Source organism: Siniperca chuatsi, linkage group LG4 (genome assembly GCF_020085105.1).
Source record: "Siniperca chuatsi isolate FFG_IHB_CAS linkage group LG4, ASM2008510v1, whole genome shotgun sequence".
Classification (NCBI taxonomy): Eukaryota; Metazoa; Chordata; class Actinopteri; order Centrarchiformes; family Sinipercidae; genus Siniperca; species Siniperca chuatsi.
Window position 1 is genome coordinate 478,272 of NC_058045.1, and position 26,891 is coordinate 505,162.

Here is a 26,891-nt window from a genome sequence, read left to right on the forward strand (position 1 = left end):
CAGACATACTTGTGTTGGAACATTAGCCTGACTTTGGTCTGTAACGGGAAGCAGATCAGTCTTTTTTTCCAATACAGCTTTCCCAACACTCCAGAAGTAATAAGATTAATGGTATTGGTTCCCAGTATTACAGTTACAAACTAGTAATGTTAAAAGAATAACTTGACATTCTGGAAAATGTTAATTAATGGTTATTTCTGGTTATTTGCTTTGTTTTCAAGAGTAAAAGTAAAAGATTGATTCAATCTCTCATATCTGAACGTCATCATTGTTCTTTGTAAATGGACTGTACTTATATAGTGCCTTTCTAGTCTTTTCCAACTACTCAAAGCGCTTCACCTATATATCACATTCACCCCAGATACCATCAGTTCAAAGAAAGTAAATCATTCACACTCCGAAGGCACAGCCCTTGGGAGAAATTCGGGGTTCAGTGTCTTGCCCAAAAACACCTTAATATGTGGGATGCCAGGATTGAACCACCAACCTTCTGATTAGTAGATGACCCTCTACCACTAAGCCACAGTTGCCCCCATTCTTCCTGGTCAAAACCTGGCGCCTACATTACCCACAATGTTTCTTGACCACCAACATTTTCAAACTTGTAGTCTTCTTCCCCAACCAATCATGACTTAAGTGACATCACTTAAGAACATTCATCAACCTTCACACATCCCTCTGGAGACACACAAGCCTTATACAACTTTTCCAACACCTGGAAACACATGCTGATGTGGAAAATTGGCTCATTTCCTCTTCGTTCCAGCACCTCTAAGGTTGCCTTACTCTTACATTTTGCTTAATTGTATACAAAAAACTGCACGTTAAAGTGACAGTTTGTGGTTTTAGGGTTTTAGTTATGTGCTGTAACTATATGGATAAACAACAGTTTATCCATCCACAGATACAGCTTGTCAGAAAAAGTTCCATATTTGTTCCACCATCTTGGTGAATCAGTAACATGGGTATATCTACACACTTTGTCCAAATGCTTTTATTGTCACAGCTCCCAGCAAAAATCCAGTTGTAACTTTTCTATTTTTGCCTGAGAGAAAAGAGATTCAGGTTTGGCTTGACTTACCTTTGAGCTTTTATGGTAGGGACTATATTTAATTACTTCCTAAAAAACACATTAGATATTTTCATATTAAGTGAAATGCAGACTTTGACCAATAACAATAGTAGGGTGATACACTATTTAAATAGAAACTCACTAGAAATGATTATGTCTTTGTTATTTTATGTTTATCCTCTCATTTTGTTGTTATTCTGTCAAATAGTTCTTGATTAATTTAATCTTTATCCATTCTTCCTCTGCTCTCCATTTCATGTGTCATTAGTTTTGTTTTCTCTGTAAAGATAGAAATTATGTTAACATCCAACATCTTACATTCATTTGGAATATGGATGAAAACACTACATCAGAAACATGCTGTTATCTTAAAATAATACACAACCCCCCTTAGCTTATCAAAATTGAGCACTGTGTCTGCCCACTGTGTCCATGGCACATTACACATTAAATTATTTCAATACCAGACAAAGACAGACATCAGTTAACCTGGTGCTGTGACATTTTAACTGGACACACCTCAAAGCAAGTGACATGTTGTCTGTAGAGCTCCTGTGTGGTCACCAAAGTCATCACATTTCCAATTCTTGTCACATAGTTTGAATGTGAGTAGCAAAAGTCAGAAAAATATGAGCATGATAAATGTAAGATACATTTGGGAATGTTAGTGAAACCTCTTTTGGTCAGATTGTAATGCTGAACTAGAGCAGTGGTTCTCAAACTGGGGGGTGGGCATCGAGCCACTGTGGGGGGTGCACATGACCAGGGGGACAAATGTTGAGCAAATTTTAAGTTAAATAGACCAAAACTAAACAAAAGTTCTCTAATGCTAACAAGGCTATCCAAATTCATGTTTGCAAGATTTATTCAGACAACAAATTGACATGTGAAGCATGACATGGACAAACCTCTGACAGTGAAGAAAAAAACAGCTGATGGTTATTAATGAAACGTGTCAGACAAAATAAAAAAATACACAGTGTGTATCTTGCTCTAAGATCACTAACAATACAGCAGGACAGCCCTGTGTCTTATGCGTGTAAAATTTCATTTGCACAACAGAAACTCATGAGGAAAGAAAAAAGAAAAAAATGCAGTTCATATTCTACAGTATATACTATTATTTTAATAGTTCAGTAATAGTTTAAAAGTTCAGCTTTGCTTGAATTTTTTTTTTTTTTTTTTTTTTTTTTTTTACAATTTTCTGTTGATGTTTGATAAAATTTGCTTTAAATTTGCTTTAAATTTTTCAAAAAATTCTTCTGTTTTACGCTTGTAACTACAGTGATTGTGTGTTGGGCTCTGAGTGCTGGCAAAACGCAGGTGACCTGCACTCAATACTGTTCCTGAACCGATCCTGTGTATATGCAGACGGAGCACTGAAGCTGCTCTTCTGCTAACGTGCTGCTTAGCAACACCTCCTGTATAAATGAAACATAAAGCCTGTGGCTGTGTCAGACATAAGCTGTTTGAGCAGATGACTTAATTCTCATTTCTTCTTTATCATGAAATGATGGAAGAGTCAAAACCAGAACAGTCATGTGCCAGTGCACTTCTATAACTCAAGATAGATTAAATCAAACAAAATAAGCTTGATTAAGACTGAAAAGAAGATATACTTACTCCCTAAACATGTTATTATTTGCAGAGAGGTAAAAGTAATGAGCAGATTAGGAGGGGAAAAGAACGATGGGTGGGAAGAGAGGAGAAAAGAGGTGGAGACCCAAATGAGATGGAAAAAGAGAAGAGAGGAGAAAGAAAAGATATACGGAGTGGTCAGGAGGAGGTGAAGGGATAAAGAAATTAATGACAAGAGTGAGTGACAGAGAGACAGAGAAATGATTAAGGACAACTGAGTCCATTTTCTTGTGGACTGTCTTAAGGAACATTCTGCCCTAGCCAGGGTCCAGCCCCCTGAGCCCTGCACTCTTGTCCAGTGTTCTCTAGTAATTCAGAGGTCTGCTTCCCTTTTCAACAGTTTGTTCCTGAGTCCTTGCCTTAAGTCTGTAATTAAGTTTCCCTCCATCTGTTCTGATGCCCATTTTCAATGTAACAATGCCTGATATGAAATTCCAGCAATAAAAAAGCTTCAGTGTTGTAGTATGGGCTGATGTGAAAATACTGATGTATCACTAAAGAGAAGATTTGATAAAGGCTGGTGTCAAGAGATTTTCACATTGGGGCATATTTGCTATGAGTCACCGTGTGTGTGTGTTTCTCTGTCCAGGATGACGACTTGGAGACTGATCTGAACAAACTTCGTCTTCGTCCTGATCCAGACAGACCCACAGAGCTGCTGCCACAGTACAGTCACCTCTGTCCTGAACTCTCACATGACTTCCAGGTACACACAGAGGTTTGCACATGCATAAGAACCAATGAGAGATCCGCTCACGCTTCATGGTTCAGATGTAGATGTCCTTCTTTTTCTCTTGTTCAGTTTTTATGAAACACTTTAAGAGAAAAAAATAAATAATTTGTGATTGAGGCCTATTGTCTTTGTACTTGACATAAAAAGTTGACAAAGTCAAGTACAAATCAAACTACACAAATATATTATACAGTAGCTTCATAGACATTTTACCACTCTGTGTTGCAGAGGCTGCAAATAAAATGAGTACTTAACTTTCAATTGATGCTACAGTATGCTAGAAACTTACATATAAAAAAATTGTTTCAACTTGAATCAACATCAATACAAAATGAGAATGCTGAATTTTAAAGTTACCATAAGAGTTCTGTTGGAATACACTATTTAAACATGACAGAGTTCATAGGAAATGTCATATTCAATGTTGAGAACACTCTCTGGGCATAGACATATTTTTATATTCATATCAACCGTCCATGAGAGAATCCTTGCACCAGACTCTCCCTGTGGAACAGATGATGTGATAAGTGTTTGGAGCAGGTTGGGGTATACATGTGCATATTAATAAGGACATTTAAAGAATTTCTTGAAACTATTGCAAGTCATCAAATCTTTCATATAGAGTTAATATTACTGTGGATTAAGTCTACATATATGTAGTTGACATTTTCAAACCTAATTAATCACCTCATTAAAAGATCATACTTGTGTTTTTGCACTTTTAACCCAATTACTACTAATCACAAATATCCATATTAATTACATTTGACCTTTTAACAGCATTGCAATCCTCTACATATTTCTTATTTATTGATAGAAGATGTAAAAAAATTCCACATCTGCATCACAATTCAAGTAGTGATAGATAGGCAGCCACAGTTTTTGGAGAATACATAAATCAAAAAAAAAAAAGAATGAGGATGTTGCACAAGGATGAAATCACCAGACAATCAGAGCAAATACAGTACATAAGCTCCTTGGCTGAGTAACACCACTCACACAGCAAGTGTGAGCAGGATGATGACACTTGAAAAGATTTAAACTGATGCACATTCTTACAGAGAATACTATGCCCCCCTTAATGGCCCCTCATGGATTTGGGGGCTGATCAGACCTTTTCTTCCATTACAATATTCCTGTGAAAACAGAAAAACTGACAAATGGAACAAGAGCTGAGGAGGTTTTTTCTGAAAATTGAGTGACAGTCAAATTGAATTATCAGCTACAGGTCATTGGTTTGAGGCGGCCTGGTCAGTCAGGCTGGGAAAATGATTTCACATCTCAACTTCTCCAACACAAGTTTATCCCTTACAGGAACAGTCATGTGGAGAAATACTCCAGATGAGTAAATCAATAAAAATTTTCTCAGTGTACATCCCAATCCCCTTACTCTAATTGTCTCCTCGTTTCCCTCACTTGTGTTTTTTCCTTGTATCTTAGTCCCTCTCACTGAGGACGCGAGGAAAGATGCAGGAAAAGATGTGAGGAGAGAGGAAACAAGGAAACATGTTTTTAGAGACATCAGATGTCCTTTTCTGTGAACCACCATCTACCTGTTACAATACAGGCAGGGGACACCGAGATGGACCAGAATGTTCTTTATTGAATGACAGCCCGAGATAGAGGGTATGGAGAAAGGGAAGTCTGTAGGAGGGAGATCACTGGAGGCAGGCGGGGAGATCACTCGAGGCAGACAGGAGTATCACTGGAGGCAGGGAGATGACTGGAGGCAGACAGGAGAAGCACTGGAGGCAGACAGGAGTAACGCTGGAGACAGGAGTAAAAGGTAATATGCCGAGTGACATAGAGTCCTGGATTCAAACGAGGTTGGACACATACTGAGGTGAGTGCAGGTCTTTTATGCTGGCTGTGATTGGAACTGATGGGGAGCAGGAGTGTAATTGGGAGCAGGTGTGGGTGATTGGTGGCTGGTGAAGCCTGGCGTATCTGTGACACTCCCAACCGTGTTTTTATTTATTACATTACATTATGTTACATTTATTTAGCTGATACCCCAAAGCGACTTACAATAATTGCATTAAACCATGTGATACAATCCAAAAATTACAAGAATCATCAGCACATCAGCTTCATTAAATATGTCAAGTGCTATGTTTAGAAATTTTTTGTTGTTGTTTTTCATGGGATTTCAGTCTGCTGTTGAGAAATTTTACTGTAAGAGAGAGAGAAGATGTCTTTATTACACTTGCAAGCAGGTACAACTACCATCACAGTTGCAGAGAGCTGTCTCATTCAGCAGGAAGGTACTGTATGCCTGCTCATTGGGACATTCTGATTGGTTAGAAGTCATACTTTCTAGTCTTCTGACCACTCAAAGCACAAACTAACTGACTAACTGCTCATCAGTCCAAAGAAACTAACTAATCATTCACACACACTCACTACCTGGGAATGGGAGTATACACTGACCATGTCAGTGTGTTTGCTGTATTTTTGCCACCACACTTTCCCCCTTTCAGCATTTTATTCTTTAGACTTAAATCAAAAATACAGAAAGTCTTGCATAGTATCAGAAGTTCACACAAAAAATCCGTAACTTAACATCTTTGATCATTACAAAAATACACACATTCTTTTTCCCTTAGTCAACTTCTTCAGCTTTATGCAGTTTTTGCTATCATCTCTTGAGCAATCTATCAACAATTAACGTTTTACAATGTTTAAACCTCCTAATCAGCTTGGAAGCATATAGCATCGTAGCGAGTATGTGGGTACGGGTATCCTGTCCACCGAGGTGCCCTCCAGCCTTTCCTTCTGGAGTCCTTCACCACAATACAGTCCCCTAGAATCAGGTTATGGAGTTTCCCATCGGCCTCTCGTGGTAGGGAATCTTTCACCTGTTTTATGGATCTCACAAAGCACAGAGTCTTTACCATGTGTCATTTTTTGCATAGAATGGAAACATATTTAGGCAGACATGGTTTGTCATTAGGGCTGTACCAAACCCTTTTTTTTGTTATAGGCTTTAGCCTTTTTCCAAAATGCGTTTTCTTCTGGTGTTGCTTGGCTCTGCAAGTCTTGCAGGTCTGCCTCTGGTGTTATTTCCTGTGAAACACTTGTGAACTGTAGAGTAGATAATGTTAGTTTTGCTGCGCATTTTGCTGCTGCATTTTGCGCACCTTGAGAAATGGGATCATTATTCTTAGTATGCGCATCACATTTGCATATGGCTACTTGTCTGGGAAGTAGCACAGCCTACTTCTGCATTCAGCAGGGGTGTGTCTTGCAGCCTGTTAGAGCAAACTTCAGTTATTGCTGCAACACATTCGTGGTTCTCCTTTAGCAGTTCGGAGGAGAGAAGCTGGGTTAAGCACAGTACATCTTTTCACATTTATATTTGGCATTTCCAACAGTATTGTATATTGTATATGCCACTGTCTCTTTCTCACAGGCCTGTTTGTTTATTTATTTTTCTCTTTGGAACACAGTACACTGAAAAGCTGTAAGCTCAATCTTGCCATGATGTTCATGTGTGTTTGTTTTGCTTGTTCTAATACTAATTGAATTCCTCTTTTTTAGGCCTTTAAGTGTTCGTTATAATACACAGTTGTGTTTCTCGCCATCGGTGGTCTTCCATACCGTTTTAACCCATGACCCCAGAGCCTCCCATGATGAATCAGCTGTTTTAGCCAGTGTCTGGTACAGGGTCATACATGTGAAACAGTTTTTCTGTCAAATCCTTTATTAATTGCACTCCTGCTGCACATTCATCATCATTCTGGGTGACTGTGGCTTAGTGGTAGAGTGTCCACCAATCGGGAGGTCGGCGGTTCGATCCCAGCTACCCCCAGCCCACATGTCAAAGTGTCCTTGGGCAAGACACTGAACCCTAACTTGCTCCAGAGGACTGTGCCCTCGGTGTGTGTGTGAATGATTCGTTTCTAACTGTAATTTTTATTTGATGCACTTGACCACATTGCTGGACAGTAATCCAAATGAGAAAGACCTAGTGTTTGAACATTGTGGAAAATGCTGCCAGACCTCTCCCCATAGCTGCAACAGCTTTGACCAGCTTTGACCTTCAATCTGCTGTCTAATAATACTCCAAGGAGTTTGGTTTCCTCTTCCTGTTCCACAGGCACTCCCTGCACAGACAAGTTTAACTGGCTTATGTTTAAGTCTGAAATTTGATCCAAATACAATACATTTTGTTTTTGATAGATTAAGAACTAACTTGTTACTCCATGCCCAAATTCTAGGCCTACAGCAGCATAACTAAGGGATGGTTCAGGACTCACCCAAGCCAGCCCTAACTATAAGCTTTATCAAAGAGGAAAGTCTTAAGGCTACTCTTAAATGTAGAGATGGTGTCTGCCTCCCAAACCCAAACTGGGACCTGATTCCACAGGAGACGAGCTTGATAACTGAAGGCTCTGCCTCCCATTCTACTTTTGGAGACTCTAGGAACCACAAGTATCTCTGCATCCTGGGAGCGCAGCGTTCTAATGGGGTAATATGGTATTTTGAGCGCTTTAAGATACAATGGTGCCTGACCATTAAGAGCTTTGTAGGTGAGGAGATTGAAGATTCCTCCTTAGAGGAAAAAAAGCAATAAATCTGTTTTATAAGCAGCAGAGGCAGGTATCAGAATCAGAAATACTTTATTGATCCCTGAGGGGAAACTCTTAAGACAATAAGAAGGAGCTACGGCAACAGGCAGCATGCACGTTGGCGCATGTGCAATAAGCTGGTGCTTAGTAGGGTGAAGAGAGAGAGGTTGACAGGAGGAGAACTCAGTGGCTGAAGTTGTGTTAATTTTGTTTGTAAATGTTATTCACAGACGTTCACTCATGGCACCGAATAATGGATTACTGACTCATTGGAAAATTAGCTGTGTTCCTCTGATGGTTGCATGTGACAGAATGAGACAGAAGAGCATCACCACCAGTCTACACTAGCATAACACATATAATACACATCCTTCCCAAAGAGCAGCAACTGCAATAGTAAAGTATATGGAAATGGAAGTAGCATTACCCACAGTTAAATGAGCTAATGTGACAAATACCAAAAGTACAACTCCTGCCTGAGAACAGCATTGCTGAATACATATTAGGCTGCATTATAATTCCTTTAGGACACAGTGTCTACCCTAGAGTCAGCTTCATATACAATAAGCCAGTAACAAATTAATGTGATATGCAATAATATTAGCAGAACAGGAGATCCACAACTTTGTACAAAACTGGTTGTTAAATTACAACATAGGGCCACAATAACAATAATATATTTCATAGATTGTCTGAAACTTCTGCAATTTCTGCCCCAAGAGAAGCACTGACCTGTAAACAACAGGCTGATGCTCAGATAACCCTCACATCACTATTCCTAGATATATTCTAGGTTCTAGATATAGAGCTATACACATTCATTACAGGAGACTGATGTTTGGGTAGCATGATAAACATATGTAATCCATAAGATCTGACCCAAGAGTACATTTACTCTCAAGCAAAAAAAAATTAGGGTGAGCACATTTTCTTAAATCTCTTGATATTTATGCACACATTAAATTAATAGAGACTGTCAAAGACTGTGTCAGCCATCAGTCTGGTCATTCACTATCACCACATCTGGACCCATGAAAGAGAGTCTAGTGGGAATCAGTGCTAACGTTAGCAAGCTAGGCGAAAGGGTCCTCGCTGCGAAACATGGAGTGGGGTGGGGTCGGATAAAAGGCGGGTTGGATGTCTGACCGTTCTGATTGGATTGCCCTTCCCGGTTTTCTAACTTTGATTTCTAGTTGAAAACTATATTCAGTCTGAACGTTTAAGACCTCTTTTTGCCCTCTTTTCATTTAGCTAAAATGTGGTTATACCATCAACGTGTCACAAAACACACATATGTTTAATCATTTTGATAATTTGTTCAGTTGTAGGTTGACAGAGAGGCTATATTTATCAGTGTGAATCCAGTCATATTGCACTGGTAGGCAAAGACGTAATTTCAACGCATTTAATGTTTCATATAAAATGTTATGTATGGAACTATATAGGCTGTGTGCTACCAACAAGAAGCTTCCAGGACATTTTTATGGGAGAAGTTCATTACATTAGTATAAAATGAGAAAGTCAGGTGATGTATATAAAGAGTGAAACATTTCTATATTAGTAGTTTAGTATTAAGATTAAGATTATTAAGAGAGTTGGTTATGCATACATTATTTCAACAGGAGACTCAGGTTTGAGTACTGCATGTGGCAATTTTTTTATACATATTTTTTTATTTTTTAACATTTCAACTGAGAAAAGTGGATGTGGTTTCTTAGGCTCCAAGGTGACGATAGGTTATTATTTACACATTAGAGGGAAAAAAATGTATCGACCCAAAAATTGCAAATCCCAGTGAAATATAGTCTAAATGTTAACATTCATTATGTTTTGATAGTATGTAACAGCAAAACACTTGCAAGTACACTTGGAGTTCGGTAATCCATTTACATTTTGTGCATATGTGATGGCTATAGTTGCCCTCATTAGAATAATGACAACTTGAATAGTCTAATGACCTTGATTGTTTAGTAACAACAACAGTACATAATACATATATTTTTCTCACCTTCGGTTGTTCCCTTCCATGATTAAACATTGCCTCTAATTTTAACTGTCATAACTGTATTTGCTTTTCTATCATTCTATGAAATGAAGTGCAATGTAGCATTTCAAATAAATGGACCAGATATGAGTATGCACAGTACTGACTAAATAAATAATAAATTATTAAAATAAATAATATAAAATAATGAACTTAAATATACTACAATATACTGAATATAAAAATATGCATGTGACTTGGGGACAAACAATATATCTACTTTATATCTACATTATATGCACAGTATATACTGTATGTACATAGTACCACATTGCACATGTGGTATAAAAAGTTATATTCAAAATAATTAGGCATTTAATTGGTGGAAAGTTGTTTTAAATATAAGTTACCATCATATTTAGTTGAGTACAGATTTATATTTGTACTTCTTGCAGTCATCCAGCAGATGGTGCTGTTTGTCTCATTAGGATATCATACCCCCCGCCCATCAGATGTACAGCCCCGACCGATCTGACCGCGCCCCATTCCGCATGCTGCAGCCAGGGGTTATAGAGCTAGGCTAACTATCATCCACTTTCTGATTGAAATACAAATACAGACATACAGTCTGACATTCTCTTGTCTGTACTGCACCGTGGAACAGGGGGGACTGCAGTTAGAAGACATGTCCTGTCTTCTAACCAGTGTTGGGAGTAATGCGTTATTGTAATTCCACAAGTGTTGGCGGTAACAAGATATGTAACTAAGTACATTTTCAAATTAAGTAATACAATTACAATTACTGAAATTTAAACAGACTTGTTACTTTTGTCTTACCTGACAATACTGGACAACAGCAAAGGACAGCAGACAGTGAACTTGCTTTCATCATAGTGATTGTAATGTTTCTGATAAATTGAAGACACTTGGGTTCAGCAACTACTGTAGCAACACTCTGTTAACATGCATCCAGCTTCATGTGAGTCATCGCCTACTAAATCTACTGTCTAACCAGGTGGAGCTTACAGGTGGGACGCTAGTCATTGCTGCCCTCTGGTTATCGGGTAGTAAATTCCCATCAGTGATAATGGGTACAGTGACAGATATATTTTGACAGTTGTCACTAAAATAATATAGCTATGTGTGCATTAATTAGGGAATTGAAGCAGACAAAGTAACGCAAAAGTTACTTTCCCTAGTAACTAATTACTATTACTATTATATGCAGCAATGGTAAAGTAATTCAATTACTTTTGAGAGAAGTAACTAGTAACTGTAACTAATTACTATATTTCGTAACTTGCCCAACACTGCTCCTAACAACAGTCATTGTTGTTTTCTTTTAATCAGGACCACAATGGCTCCTTAACCCTAACCGAGTAGTTTAACTTGTCCAAATTAAACTGACTTTAAACACAGAGGTGGCAGATCAGAAAACACTTAAACAGATTATTTTGGAGGACACTGATGACCCATTCGGTTGTTTAGGTCTGGGGAGTTGTTGAATTATGACTGATTTGATTTGTTGTTAGGGAGCATCATAGGTGGTAGTAAAAAAATCAGTGTCAAGAAAGTGAAGAAAGTACAGGGAGAGAGAGAGTGTTGAGACAGGGTGCTCTGCATGAAATAGGCAGAATATCATCATGACTTACATGGCTGTTACTGCAGGAGGACATGACTGATTAGAGAGAGACAGACATTGTGTGTGTGTGTGTGTGTGTGTGTGTGTGTGTTAATTTCAAACATGGTCATGACTATTAGGAGAGGTAGACATGACTAATTATAAAGAGAGAGGATATATCTTGTCCTTTGAGATAGAAGTTCAGTTTGATCAAATACAGGCAATGTCAACGTGACACAGTTAGAGATTCTGAAGGGCCTGCTGTGACCTGTGCTGCATCTTGTATTTGTGCTTTGATTTATACACCTGTATTATATCCTACTACTCTGGTAATTTAAAGCTGCATTAAGTAATTGGGGGAATAATATTAGCAATAATGTTATTGCCAACATTACCATTCATTTGGAGTAGTGTTTGTGTCCACCTGATGAATGGAAGTCCAATATTCACTTGTTTTCGTTCTCTACTAACTCCTGAAGAAAACATCATTGTTGATAAATGGAGCTTTCACTTTACGCCAGTAAGCACGACTGAATTTAGAGCGAGTGACAGTCAGGAAGAAAGAGTATGAGAAATAGTCAAGCTGTGTTGAGTTTGCTACATTTACATAAGCACAATACTACTACTGCCAATACTATTGACCGTGGTGGAATGTAAAGAATGTAGTACAATCACTCAAGTACTGTACTTAAGTACAATTCTGAGGTACAGTACTTTACTTGAGTATTTTCATTTGATGTTACTTTATACTTCTACTCTACTACATCTCAGAGGGAAATAATGTCCTTCTGACTCTATTACCTATATCTGACAGCTACAGTTATTGGTTACTTTGCGAATTAGGATTTCTCAAACCAAACGTATGAGTTTATAAACTATGGTGCATTGTTAAAATTAAACTATCAAACAGTATATGCTGTTTTGATTTACAAAAGCGGACTCAAACGCAGACTCAGACACAGAGAAGTCAGTTAGAGATAAGACGCATTTATTGTACAGTTCACCAGATTTTTGATGGGACTGAGGGAAGAGAGGCAGAGGATGGAGACCGAGGGGTAAGCAGTGGTCCTGAGCACAGGGAGACCAAGGTGAGCACAATTCACAAGCAAGCAAAGGAACTGGAATGACATTCTAGGGACGAGGGCGTGAACTACCACATGTGTTGAAAACAACGATGTGGCAATGAGTGGAAGGGAAACCAGGGCTCCAGCGCTTGATCAGTGGATGAGTTGCAGGTGTGTTGGGTGATGAGTCAGGAGTCCGTGGAGAGAGGGAGAGCCAACAGAGAAACTCTACGGTTAGGGCACAGGCCATAACATATGCAGTTTTTAAAGTCAGTTCCACCTAGGTATCAGGTAAACTGTTAAAATACTGCTCACAGGTTAATGCACCAGTAATAATAATACAATAGTATAATATGTAAAAATCCAACCCTGACAGGACCCATTCTGCTGCATACGGAGTACTCGTACTTCTGACACGAGTACATTTGGTGAATTCTGTACTCCTTTAGGGAACATTTTGAATGCAGGACTTTTACTTGTAAAGAAGTAGTTTGAATTAGGTACAGTAAATGATCTGAATATTTTGTCCACCACTGACTAGTGCTAAGACAACAGTACCCCACTAGTGGATTGATCCCCCCACTAGTGAAGTAGCATCTCGACTAGTGATGACAGTTATGTGGTGCTTTCCCCCTGCTCCACTAGAACACTTTCTTCTCTCTCTTCAAATAAAAAGTTATTTTTTTGCCACAAGATATTATGGTCTAATCCAGGGGTACTTCAACTTTTTGGTTAAGATATATGCATTTTCCACAAGACCACAGGTCTGGAACAGTGCCATCAGAATCAGGGGTGGACAGTAATGAAGTACATTTACTTGAGTATTGTACTTAAGTAAACTTTTCGAGTAACTTGAGTATTAATTTTTTTTGGAAACTTGTGACTTTTTACTACATTTGAAAGACAAATATTGTACTTCAGACTCTACTACATTTCTATAAAGGTTCCCGTTACTCGTTACTTTGAGACATAGCTTTGAAGGCAGCAGATTCATTTTCTTGTCTTTACTAAAATGCAATAGGCCATACTCGTCGTCACAGGAGAAAAAACAATAACAACAACAGTAAACTACTCCTACGCTGTCAGTCAAGTTCAAAGTGCTTGTTGCATTTTTTGAACGGTTCAGTTTAAACTTGGTGGTGGTAATTATGGCTACGGCAGATAAAGACGATGATTCCTCACCGGCGCATCCATGGCCATATCTGAAGTCCATGTTTTTAAATGAAGAAAGATTCATATCGTTTTAAATGTTTGCTCTGTTTACCACGCACAAACTTCATCACTGCCTACAAAAATGTTCTGTCCAACCTGAGCAAGCATGTCAAATGACTTTCATGGATTTATATAGATTTGCCCGCCAAGTTCTCGTATTGGGCCCGGGCGCTCTGTGAATCCACTGCTGACGCGTACTAATAGTTAGCTAGCGAAAATGCCGAGTTAACGTTAACTAAAGTCCTTTCAGAAAGCTATGTTTTAATCTAGTCAAATAAGCACAGTACTAGCCTATTAGTAACAACAACATAACACGAGAAGGCAGTGGATTCACATAGGACCCAGTCCCAATAAAATGGGGAGGAGGGAGGGTCATCCAGCTGTTTCCCATTTCAGGCAATTTTGTGTAACAGAGGTAAAATTAACCTAGCCTACAACATTATGAAGTGTTTATCCTTTCAATGGTAATCTGAGTTAACCTAGGGCCTATTTAACTGAAGTTAAACACTGTGTTTTATAGAGGAAGCATGGATGTCAGCTGGAGAAATATAAACTGCAAGAGAAAATCTAAGGCTCGGACATCTTCCTCAAATCTCGAATAGATGAAGCTTGAAGAAACAAAGCAAGTCCCTCAGAAGCATGTTGACAATGCAGTACTCAACTTCATAGTTCAAGGTCTCCAGCCCTTCTCTCTTGTTGAACAGCTGTCATTCCAAAGCCTTGTCCAAGATCTATAGCCAGAAAACATAGTCATATCTCAAACCACTGTGCAGCACAACATCAATAAAGCCACAGCAGTGATGAAGGAGCAGGTGAAAGAAGCAATGAGGAAGACTGCATACATAGCCACAACAACTGATTGCTGGACTGCAAGGAGAAGGAGTTTTATTGGAGTTACAGTGCATTGGCTGGATCCCTGCAGTTTTGAGAGGCATTCTGTTGGTCTTGCATGCAAGCAGTTGAAGGGTGCCCATACATTTAATGCCTTCGCATGTGCGATGAATGACATACACTCAGGATATGAAATCTGTGAGAAAATAATCAGAACCACAACTGATAATGGCTCAAACTTCATTAAAGCATTTTGTGTTGTTGGAGAAGATGAAAACAACAATGTAACTGAAGAGGCAACCGAGGAAGAAGCAACTCAAGATGATGGGCCTGATAATGAGGAGATGGAAGTGGAATTCATCAATGTTGAAGCCATTATGGGTGAAGATGATGGCCTTCAGTACCAACTGCCAAAGGATCATCGGTGCGCTTGCCATTTGCTAAATTTGGTTTCTACAGTGGATGCCAATAATGCAAATAGGACAGAGGCCTACAAGAAGCTGTCAAGGTCAGCCTTCTCCCAGTCTCGGGCTCTCTGGAATAGGACTGCAAGGTCCACTACTGGTGGTTGAAGAGCACTGCAAACTTCAGCTGATACAGCCTAACGCAACTAACTCCTTTTATTTGGCTGTGGAGCGGATCGTGAGAATCCTCAAAGATCAAGAAGAGGGGGCTGAGAGAGCTGTCTGTGCTGCACTCAATGTTCCCATGTAAGTAGTGAATGTTTGTCTGGGTGTGTTCTCTTTCTATTTCATTACCTGCAGTAATACTTACGTACCTCTATGCTGACCCTGTAGAGAGATTTCCAACGAATAATAGTACTTATCTTTTTGAAGTCTTGTGATAAAAAAATAAAAATAAAAAAATAGTAATGGTTAGATTTATTACACTAATCCCTTACCTTGCTAGTTGTAGTTCTGAACCTATCCGCATGATTTGTCCAAAGGACAAGGAATAATTACATCACATCCTGTGTTATCTAAAATAACTGGTCTTTTAGATTAAATGTGCCTGAATGCATAGTGGTTCTATTCATTCATCTATTCAAGATGTTTTGAATGATGTTTTGTTTTGTTTTCTTTTGTGTGTGTTAGGTACAGTCCAGCTGACATGACCTTTTTGGGTGAATATACCAACACTACGGGGAGAATCCAACATTCAGATGGGATGGCTGCTCCCTACAATCACCACCCTCATCACCAAGCTTAAGAAAACAAGAGTGGCGCTGAGATTCTGCAAGCCGCTAGTTGATGCCCTGCAAGACGGTTTGATGAAACGGTTTGGGAAAATTATGTCTGACCAAGAGCTGATTGCGGCAGCCATTCTTCAACCAAAATTCAAAACATCCTGGACCAGTGATGAAGACGTCCTCAAACTAGGTAAGAAAAAAATCCCTACATGTTCCATGGTCAGTTTCTCATTTTCAGTTTTTTAAACACTGAACTACTTACTTACTTAATCATGATAATTATGATGATGATGAAAAAGATAATAATAAAAAACTAGAATTGTTTCTGATTTAGGCCTCAGTTACATCAAGAAACATCTTCCCGACCATGATGAGCCTCTGCTGACAACTCCTCAAGCGCTTCTGATGAAGACGATTTCTTTTCTAATATGAAGCATGTACACACACGGCCAAACAACAGGATGCATACCTGATGTGTACAGCTGAAGGTATGGACGTGTTGACATCTTACCCAGCTGTCTCCAACCTATCGCTCAGGTTAAACACATCCCTGCCTGCCTCTGCTGCCTGTGAAAGGCTTTTTAGTGCAGCTGAATTGATCTTTAGACCAAGAAAGGGAAGAATTAATTCACACAACTTTGAAAACCAACTTCTACTGCAGTTGAATAATGACTTCTTCAAGTTTGACTAGTTTGACCAGACTGAGAATTTTCTCACCTGTTACCACTAGAGACCTGTGAAATGGACAGTACTGTAGAAGTCAGTCACAACTAATTATTTGCATTGACAGCGTAAGTGCACTTCTTTTGGACTTTAAAATTGGGTGGATGTTACCTCAAAATGAACTAATACTTCATTGTCTGAAAGTTTTGTTTGGTTGTGAATGAATACAATCTTTACTGAATTTTTTTGTATCGCTTAAAGCAGTGTTGCGATTGGGCAGTCATAACGCTGAGTAACTGGGATTTTAAGGTAGCTTGGTTGTTTTATTTATTTTTTATTTTCTGCAGCTACAGCACTTCCACTGTCTGCCTGCACACATGTGCACGAACACACACACGCACACACACACACACACACACACACACACACACACACACACACACACACACACACACACCACTGCCAGAGCTGTGTCGGAACACTGCCATGCTGTTTTGTGTGGGTGGGGGTGTTGAATAAAAACATGAAAACGACAATGGCTGTCCTTTTGTTCAGTTGTGTTTCTAGGCATTTCTATAGGCTTTGTAGCAAATTCTATAAGCTTTTTATTCTACAGGTTCTACAAGCAAGTTAGTACATTCAGTAGGTTCTTTCAGTCATTAGTCTTTAAGTACATATGAAACTGAATGGCACTTTTAGCCTAACCAGTGCCTTAAAGCTGAGCATGTGTCTGCCAGACAGAGGTAGGCATCTGCAGTATGAGCACAGGTTTAGTGCTGGACTGCAAGAGAATGAATGTGTTTACCCTCCACTTCTTCTTTCTCTTTATCAGTTTTTCTCCTCTTTGCAAGCACTGAGAACAATATCTTACTGCGTCGTACTAGCGACTGACGCTAACACTGGTGAGTGGTAAATCTAAGATTTGGGAAGGTGTGAGCGCCATCACAGATGGTCATGTTTTTCATGTTTTCGTCTATGCACATGGTTGGTGTGAATAAATACAATGTACTGTAGGTGTATACATATAGTGACAGGACTGTTTTGATTCCTCTAAATGTGGCTCCTGAGTCATGTGTGTGACAGAGAGAGGGGTGTGTGTGTGTGTGTGTGTGTTGAGAAAGAAAGACAGAAATAGATTTTGTCAGAGACAGATTGGAGATAATGAACGAGTGTCTCGGTCCATGATAATGTTTCATGTCATAAAACATAGGATACCGTCTGATTTGACTCAATATAAATGTGCTAATATCTGACTAATGGGAAGCACATTCATGCTAATATGTCAGAATATATATAAAGCTGCCCAGATGAAAGGTTTTATCATCCTGAGATGTTCTCTGCACTACAGAGCATACACTGACTGATTATTGTAGTGGGAGGCATGTTTTCTTCATCAAATACACCATGTAATATCATAAACTATATCTCCCATAGAGAAGACACTTTTACAGCATAGCTTATTGCATGTTATTGTGATGAAAATGAAACCAATGATTGTTGTGCTGAAACCTTGTGTCACCTATTTGCTCTAGTTAATTTATCTGACAGCTGATATTGTCTCTATCATGTGCAAAACATTTTGTGCCCCTGACTGGAAACCAAAGCACAGAGAATGGTTTGTACTGTAACATGACAGCATGGCATCAGTGAAACAAAGCACACTAGTGTCAGATCTGATTTGTGATGATGCAGTCCTCAAACATCTGCAGTGTCTGCAGAATCTGGGCGTTTCTCGCATTTCTCGCATTAATAAAATATAAATCAGTTTGGCAATTAGTAAATTGTAGAAGTTGTCATGTCAAGATTTTAATGCCACTAACATATTAAAAGACCCCCCTGTCAACCTTGATTATTCATAGTGAATTGGCAAGCCATGATGCACCTGAGCTCACCTTTAACTTCTCATAAATGACTTGCATGAGTGAGTGGTTAGCGTCCAAAATGACGCATATGATATTTTTTGGGGGGGGATGTCTGTGTTACTGTACTCCTCTTGTAAGTGTTTTTTTAATTTTTTGAAAGATGATGTCAGTGTGCACTGTGTTATTGGCTTGGTGACACAAGCTTTACTTTTTAAAATGAGCTGTATGTTTTGTTACCAGACACCCAATATACATTATTTAGACCAAGCACGAAAGCTATAGTACTGAATCAGATTTCGACAGTCTAGCAGCTTCTTTAAGAAAAAAAAAGTCTTGAACATTTTAGGCACCAAGTGAATTGCTGAGATCTGTGGTTGTCCAACAAAGAAAACACCATGACCAGTCAGAGGATCAAACAGGTTGTAATCTATTTGAAAGTGAAACTCACATTTCAGCCACAGACTGTATATAAACAGACTCTCATAAATGGTGAATGGACTGTACTTGTATAGCACCTTTCTAGTCTTCCAACTACTCAAAGCGCTTCACGCTACATAAAAGCATTGTGTACATGGCAAGGGGAAGAGTGCTGGCAGGTCAGTGCTGGGTGACTCCTGGCTGATCTGAGGCATGAGTGAACAAAAATAGCTGCTCAGTATGGAAAGCCAAGTGGACCATAAACATCTCAGAAATGTAGTGTACCATCCAACAGGCACGTTACAAAAATGTGTGCCGAGAATACAATTGTCACCTGCCGAGACTACAAGTTTTGCCTGTTGAGGCTGAGATTGTTGCCCACCAAAAAGTTCATGGTAGCCTTGCCGAGGCACAAATGAAAAAACTGCCCCCTGTGGGATTCAAACCCCAGTCCCCAGCATCACGGACCCATGACCTATCACTGAGCAATCTATATTAGGATAATTTCTGGTGAGATATCACTGGAGAGAGTGAAACCTGTGATCAAATACACATACAGTACATTTTAACCGTGCGGGCAAAAACCAGAAACAGGACATTTTTTCTTTTTTTAATTTTAGGGAAAAAACAAGAAACAAAAATGTATCTTAATTTCTTGTTTTCTTTTGTTACTGACAAATCAAATTTACCATTCAATGTTTCATTTTCATTGGTGGGTGGGGAAAACAATCATGCATGAAGCCCAATGTCTCAAACAATAAATAGAATTGTGGATATGTTGACAGCTAGCCAAAAAAACAACAAACAAAAAAAAAACAGACAGGCATTTATGCAGTGAATATTCTACACAGCCAGTGGGCATCATATGAAGACAACTATTGTGCAGTAAATTTGTTTGGGACATCTCATCTAGGTAGTATCAGTTAGAATCAAGCTCTCACTGGACTGTAGCCACATTATCTGTATGTTTGCCTGTGTGAAATTAATGACAAGCTCACAATCAATTGACACACATATTCAAACAGTATTTTTTATTTATTCGAAAGTGAACACCAAACACATCTGCAGCCAGTGCTATGGCAGCCCCCTCCATGCACAGAAAGACATTAGGCCTACCTGAATTCTAGTTAAACACAGAAATACATTACCTGAGTAAAGCTGATTAAGAAAATATGTTATCAGGGCCTTTAACATTAAATAAATACAGAACAAGTGAGGAAAAATCCTACACTTTGACAATTTCTTTCTTGCTGAAACTGGAAGCGTTTCTCAATAAACCCCAAGAATACTATGTGTAAAAGATAACTGTGTAAAAGCATAACATTAGACACATTTTTGATTATGTGCATCTTCAAGTATAAGGGAATCCCACAAGAGACAGTACAGATGTAAATCTCTATTGAGTAGATTGCGGTCTGAAATAACACTCCCTCGCTCAACTGATATCTCCAGTGATATTTTCCTAACACAGAGAGCTTGGTGGAAAAGCAGCTGTCTTTAGTTTGGGCACATGGGGTTCCAGTCCCATGTGAAACAGTTTCTTTTATATATATTTTTAATATTCTGCCTCAGCAGGCAACAAATTTTCACAATTGTCACCTGGGTGAGACGACAATCAAGTGATCTGTGATCAAGTGGCTCCATGTGTTTGTTTGTTGTTGTTGTTGTTGTTGTTTTTGTCTAGCTGTCAACATATCCACATTTCTATTTATTTTTTGAGACACTGAGTGTACAAACCTATTGATGAGGAGGTTCACACAGTGCGACACCTGCCGGACATTTTTTGTAACAACTTTTGGTGTGCTTGCTATTGGTTCTATGAAATTGATCTTTCTAATTATTGAGAATAGACTTTACTGTCTAAAGTACATCCTGAGGAAAACTTAAAATAAAAGTGATGTCATTTTCAAAATAGACATGATGCATTATGGTCACTCAGCTGCACATGAACAGGCAATACAATACAATAAAACACTGTTGCATTACTTTATAATCCATACATCAACAACAGAACATTTTGAAAATTAATATTAAAAACATTTTTATTGTCATTACAGGTCATAAAACTAAATTATGTGTGGCACCTCTAAGTAAAAGCATAATAGTAAATTATTATTCAATTATAATCAAAAAGGCAAAAACCCATCATAGCCGCCAATACAAATGTATTAATTCCAGTAGGAATTATTTCTGTTAAGGCAGCTTAGACCATTAAAGACAAGATAAAAAGCAAAGAAACATACTTATCAACAATACAATACTTAACAGTAACTTAAATAAAAATTGGGGGACTTTTTTATACTGTACATACAGTAGCCTACATGTGAAGTAGACATGGTGCAAGTTGTGCAAAATGAAATGCAAATTATACTGTAAGGTTATAATACAGTTATGGATCCGATAATTTCATTTAACGTAGCCTCGTCTGTCTGTCTGTCTGTCTGTCTGTCTGTCTGTATATATATATATATATATATATATATATATATATATATATATATATATATATATATATAAAAAATATGTTACATTGACATTGTACTGTCTAAAGGTAAAGAGGTAGAACCTTTATTTTGAAAAGTGCACCACAAACATAATTGATAGAGCACACGAGCCAATGACAACAAAACATTGAGTGGTAAATGTGTTTTGTCAGTAAGAATGGAACAAGAAATCGAGCTGAATTTGTGCATTTTGTTGTGTTTCTGGTTTATGCCTGCATGGTTCAAATATACCTTGATCTCTGATCACAGGTTTAACTCTCTCCCCTAACGTTTTGTCAACATGGATAACCTTTGGTGTTGCCGACAGGGGTTCAAGTCTTGCATTGGTACAATGGTCCCCTTGGCGAGGCTACAATGACTCAGTTCAATTTCAGTTATATAGCACCAGTTCATAACAGAAGTTATCTCATTGCACTTTTTCTATAGAGCAGGTCTAGACCGTACCCTTTGTAATATCCCTTAGTGAGGCAACAAAAACCCTGAGGGTTTCATTGTAACCTCAGCAGGTGTTTTTGTAACATACCTGTTGGATGGTACACTACATTTCTGAGATGTTTATGGTCCACTTTGCTTTCCATAGCTCAGAGCCACAGCTAACAGGCAAATCACACATGTATAAAACTCTGTCAGTTCCTCTACTCTGATTTTAGTGATCATCATCATCATCATCATCTCTTTTTGCACTGATTAGGAAAATGTACTGAACAGATAGTTTATAATGATGATTGTACAGTGGGTACGGAAAGTATTTAGACCCCTTTAAATTTTTCACTCTTTGTTTCATTGCAGCCATTTGCTAAAATCAAAAAAGTTCATTTTATTTCTCATTAATGTACACTCGGCACCCCATCTTGACAGAAAAAAACAGAAATGTAGAAATGTATGCAAATTTATTAAAAAAGAAAACTGAAATATCACATGGTCATAATTATTCAGACCCTTTGCTGTGACACTCACAGCAAAGGTTCTACTCCTTCATTGGAGTCTACTCCTTCATTGGTTCTACTCCTTCATTGGAGTCCAGCTGTGTTTAATTAAACTGATTGCACTTGATTAGGAAAGGCACACACCTGTCTATATGCATGTCAGAGCAAATGAGAATCATAAGGTCGAAGGAACTGCCCAAGGAGCTCAGAGACAGAATTGTGGCAAGACACGGATCTGGCCAAGGTTACAAAAGAATTTCTGCAGCACTCAAGGTTCCTAAGAGCACAGTGGCCACCATAATCCTTAAATGGAAGAAGTTTGGGACGACCAAAACTCTTCCTAGACCTGGCCGTCCAGCCAAACTGAGCAATCGTGCGAGAAGAGCCTTGGTGAGAGAGGTAAGCCCCAGTCGGGGCTTTATGGCAGAGTGGCCCGACGAAAGCCTCTCCTTAGTGCAAGACATATGAAAGCCTGCATAGAGTTTGCCAAAAAACACATGAAGGACTCCCAGACTATGAGAAATAAGATCCTCTGGTCTGATGAGACCAAGATTGAACTTTTTGGCGTTAATTCTAAGCGGTATGTGTGGAGAAAACCAGGCACTGCTCATCACCTGCCCAATACAATCCCAACAGTGAAACATGGTGGTGGCAGTATCATGCTATGGGGGTGTTTTTCAGCTGCAGGGACAGGACGACTGGTTGCAATTGAAGGAAAGATGAATGCGGCCAAGTACAGAGATATCCTGGAAGAAAACCTCTTCCAGAGTGCTCAGGACCTCAGATTGGGCCGAAGGTTCACCTTCCAACAAGACAATGACCCTAAGCACACAGCTAAAATAACAAAGGAGTGGCTTCGGAACAACTCTGTGACCATTCTTGACTGGCCCAGCAGAGCCCTGACCTAAACCCAATTGAGCATCTCTGGAGAGACCTGAAAAACGTTGTTGTGTGTTTTGTTTTTTTCTGTCAAGATGGGGTGTATATTAATGAGAAATATAATGAACTTTTTTGATTTTAGCAAATGGATGCAATGAAACAAAGAGTGAAAAATTTAAAGGGGTCTGAATACTTTCCGTACCCACTGTATATAAAAGTCATCATCTTTTATGGTATGCTACTTTTCATTACTCTACATTCCTAATGTAACTAACCCTAATCCCGTGGCAGCTGTCTCACTGCAGCACCATCATCTGCAATGTCTATCACTGATTATAATACTTCCAGGGGCAAAGTTGCATGTTAGAATTATTCATAAAGTCGTCTAGTAAAACTGATACAATTGATGCATGGAGCAATTTCATTTGCATCAGCAATTTTGGGGATACATACTGTGGTTTCAGCTGCAGTTCAAAGTGACTCATTGACTCATTTCCTATCTTGTTTTCTATGTAATGGTATCAATGTAAGCTCTGGTAATTCAACAACTGTAATAGAGCCCCGCTGTATGTTCAAAAGCACCTTACACCACTGAAGTTAACTCCCTAATGAGAATGCAAAGCTGTAAACTAAGTAGCTGTGATAGACCATCATGACTTTTTTCCAAGTATATAAACACACTTCCAAGTTCCACAGAAGATTGACGGCATCCAATGGAAAAATAATGTGTTCATGGACCTTTTAAACAATACTGAATTAACTGATACATAACACATAACTGTGAACGAACCACCACACCAGAATTGTCAGTGCATTGCATTATTTTTTATTGTTTAAATAAAAGCCATAGTATATAACATTTCCTTAATATTTGTGGTTCTCTAATTGTTTCCTGACAGAAATCCCACTAAGACAAGAAAAAAAAGATATATATATATATATAGTGTCTTGTATCCTGGATGTGGAATAGATGTTAATAGGGATGAAGATTGATTGACATGCTGCTTCTTCAGACATGAAGAAGCATCTGTTGTGATCGTTCACATGTTTCTCCACTACATGAAGCGTGAAGCATGAAACTGGTGTTTTGGCAGACGTTGAAGACATGTTGGCCTTTGAGCAAAGCACAACTGTAAACCAACATCTGTGTCTCACAGGAGCTGGATTTGAGTTCAGAGCCAGAGGAGAGTTCAACAGCATCATCATCGTCTTCATCAGATGAGGAAGCAGGGCTGCTCAACTGTTTACCCTCTCGCTCCTCCAGGAGGGACAGGAGGAGTACTGCCAGCAGTGATTTGTCCATCTCCTCTTCAGGGTCTCACTCAGAGACAGAAACGTCCACAGAGGGACACACATCAGGTCAGAGCCAGGTCAAATGTACAGGGAGTGCAGAATTATTAGGCAAGTTGTATTCTTGAGGATTAATTTTATTATTGAACAACAACCATGTTCTCAATGAACACAAAAAACTCATTAATATCAAAGCTGAATATTTTTGGAAGTAGTTTTTAGTTTTAGCTATTTTAGGGGGATATCTGTGTGTGCAGGTGACTATTACTGTGCATAATTATTAGGCAACTTAACAAAAAACAAATTTATACCCATTTCAATTATTTATTTTTACCAGTGAAACCAATATAACATCTCAACATTCACAAATATACATTTCTGACATTCAAAAACCAAACAAAAACAAATCAGTGACCAGTATAGCCACCTTTCTTTGCAAGGACACTCAAAAGCCTGCCATCCATGGATTCTGTCAGTGTTTTGATCTGTTCACCATCAACATTGCGTGCAGCAGCAACCACAGCCTCCCAGACACTGTTCAGAGAGGTGTACTGTTTTCCCTCCTTGTAAATCGCACATTTGATGATGGACCACAGGTTCTCAATGGGGTTCAGATCAGGTGAACAAGGAGGCCATATCATTAGATTTTCTTCTTTTATATCCTTTCTTGCCAGCCACGCTGTGGAGTACTTGGATGCGTGTGATGGAACATTGTCCTGCATGAAAATCATGTTTTTCTTGAAGGATGCAGACTTCTTCCTGTACCACTGCTTGAAGAAGGTGTCTTCCAGAAACTGGCAGTAGGACTGGGAGTTGAGCTTGACTCCATCCTCAACCCGAAAAGGCCCCACAAGCTCATCTTTGATGATACCAGCCCAAACCAGTACTCCACCTCCACCTTGCTGGCGTCTGAGTCGGACTGGAGCTCTCTGCCCTTTACCAATCCAGCCACGGGCCCATCCATCTGGCCCATCAAGACTCACTCTCATTTCATCAGTCCATAAAACCTTAGAAAAATCAGTCTTGAGATATTTCTTGGCCCAGTCTTGACGTTTCAGCTTGTGTGTCTTGTTCAGTGGTGGTCGACTTTCTGCCTTTCTTACCTTGGCCATGTCTCTGAGTATTTCACACCTTGTGCTTTTGGGCACTCCAGTGATGTTGCAGCTCTGAAATATGGCCAAACTGGTGGCAAGTGGCATCTTGGCAGCTGCACGCTTGACTTTTCTCAGTTCACGGGCAGTTATTTTGCGCCTTGGTTTTTCCACACGCTTCTTGCGACCCTGTTGACTATTTTGAATGAAACGCTTGATTGTTCGATGATCACGCTTCAGAAGCTTGGCTATTTTAAGACTGCTGCATCCTCTGCAATATATCTCACTATTTTTGACTTTTCTGAGCCTGTCAAGTCCTTCTTTTGACCCATTTTGCCAAAGGAAAGGAAGTTGCCTAATAATTATGCACACCTGATATAGGGTGTTGATGTCATTAGACCACACCCCTTCTCATTACAGAGATGCACATCACCTAATATGCTTAATTGGTAGTAGGCTTTCCAGCCTATACAGCTTGGAGTAAGACAACATGCATAACGAGGATGATGTGGTCAAAATACTCATTTGCCTAATAATTCTGCTCTCCCTGTATTTATAATTCTTCAATGAAAATGGTACACATAACATCTAACATCCATACTAACACATAACAACAAAGACATAAACAACAAGATGACTTAGTCTAGAACAAATAGATAGCTGTGCATAATTGCATCACCTCTTAAAGGAAGTGACGCGATCAATAAAGCAAACATACAGCTCCTAATTACAAATAAAGGTGGACTGGAGCAAAACAAGTCATTCAGCTACTCATTTTCACATGTAAACAGAGGCCATCTTAACTTTTAATTAAAACATTATCATCAGTTTTTATTACTTCCTTCAGTCAAAAAACCTGGAAATGACTTCAGTGTCACCATTGCTTTACATTTTGCTGCTCTGAATTTACAGATACATTCAAAGATTTTTGGGGGACAGCTGAGCAATCTGAAAACACAACATTTGACATATTATAAAGTTGTAATGGCAAACAGTTGCTTATTTACACATCCAACAGACACTACCAGCTCCTGAGGGAAACATCTGGCTCTTTAGCTGCTAAATGCTCCACTGTGTTCAGCAGCTGCTCTCTGACTGTGTCTGTCTGCTGTTTGCTGCTGAGCAGCTCGTGTTCAGCGGCTTTTTACAGCTTTTGAGGTTGAGGAGAGTGAAGTTAGAGCCAGATCTGAGGGGAACTGTAAAGTTGGTTATAATTCTCTGTGCATTTGTCACTATGTGACTCCTTTCACATTTGACAGAGGTATTTGAGTCATTATTAATATATAAATATGGATTAGTACAGCTTTAACTAGTTCTACATGGATGGCAATAAAAATAGCATCC

The 26,891-nt window shown here is 39.0% G+C and overlaps 1 protein-coding gene across 1 annotated transcript in view; it reads left to right on the forward strand.

The window, feature by feature from the left end:
* LOC122875064 (cytosolic carboxypeptidase 4) overlaps positions 1–26,891 on the forward strand; it is a 338,163-nt gene that overhangs the window by 143,436 nt on the left and 167,836 nt on the right. The window contains exons 11-12 of the mRNA XM_044193824.1: positions 3,300–3,416; positions 24,324–24,525. Coding sequence (XP_044049759.1) covers positions 3,300–3,416; positions 24,324–24,525 — 319 coding nt within the window. The remainder of the gene's footprint in view (positions 1–3,299; positions 3,417–24,323; positions 24,526–26,891) is intronic.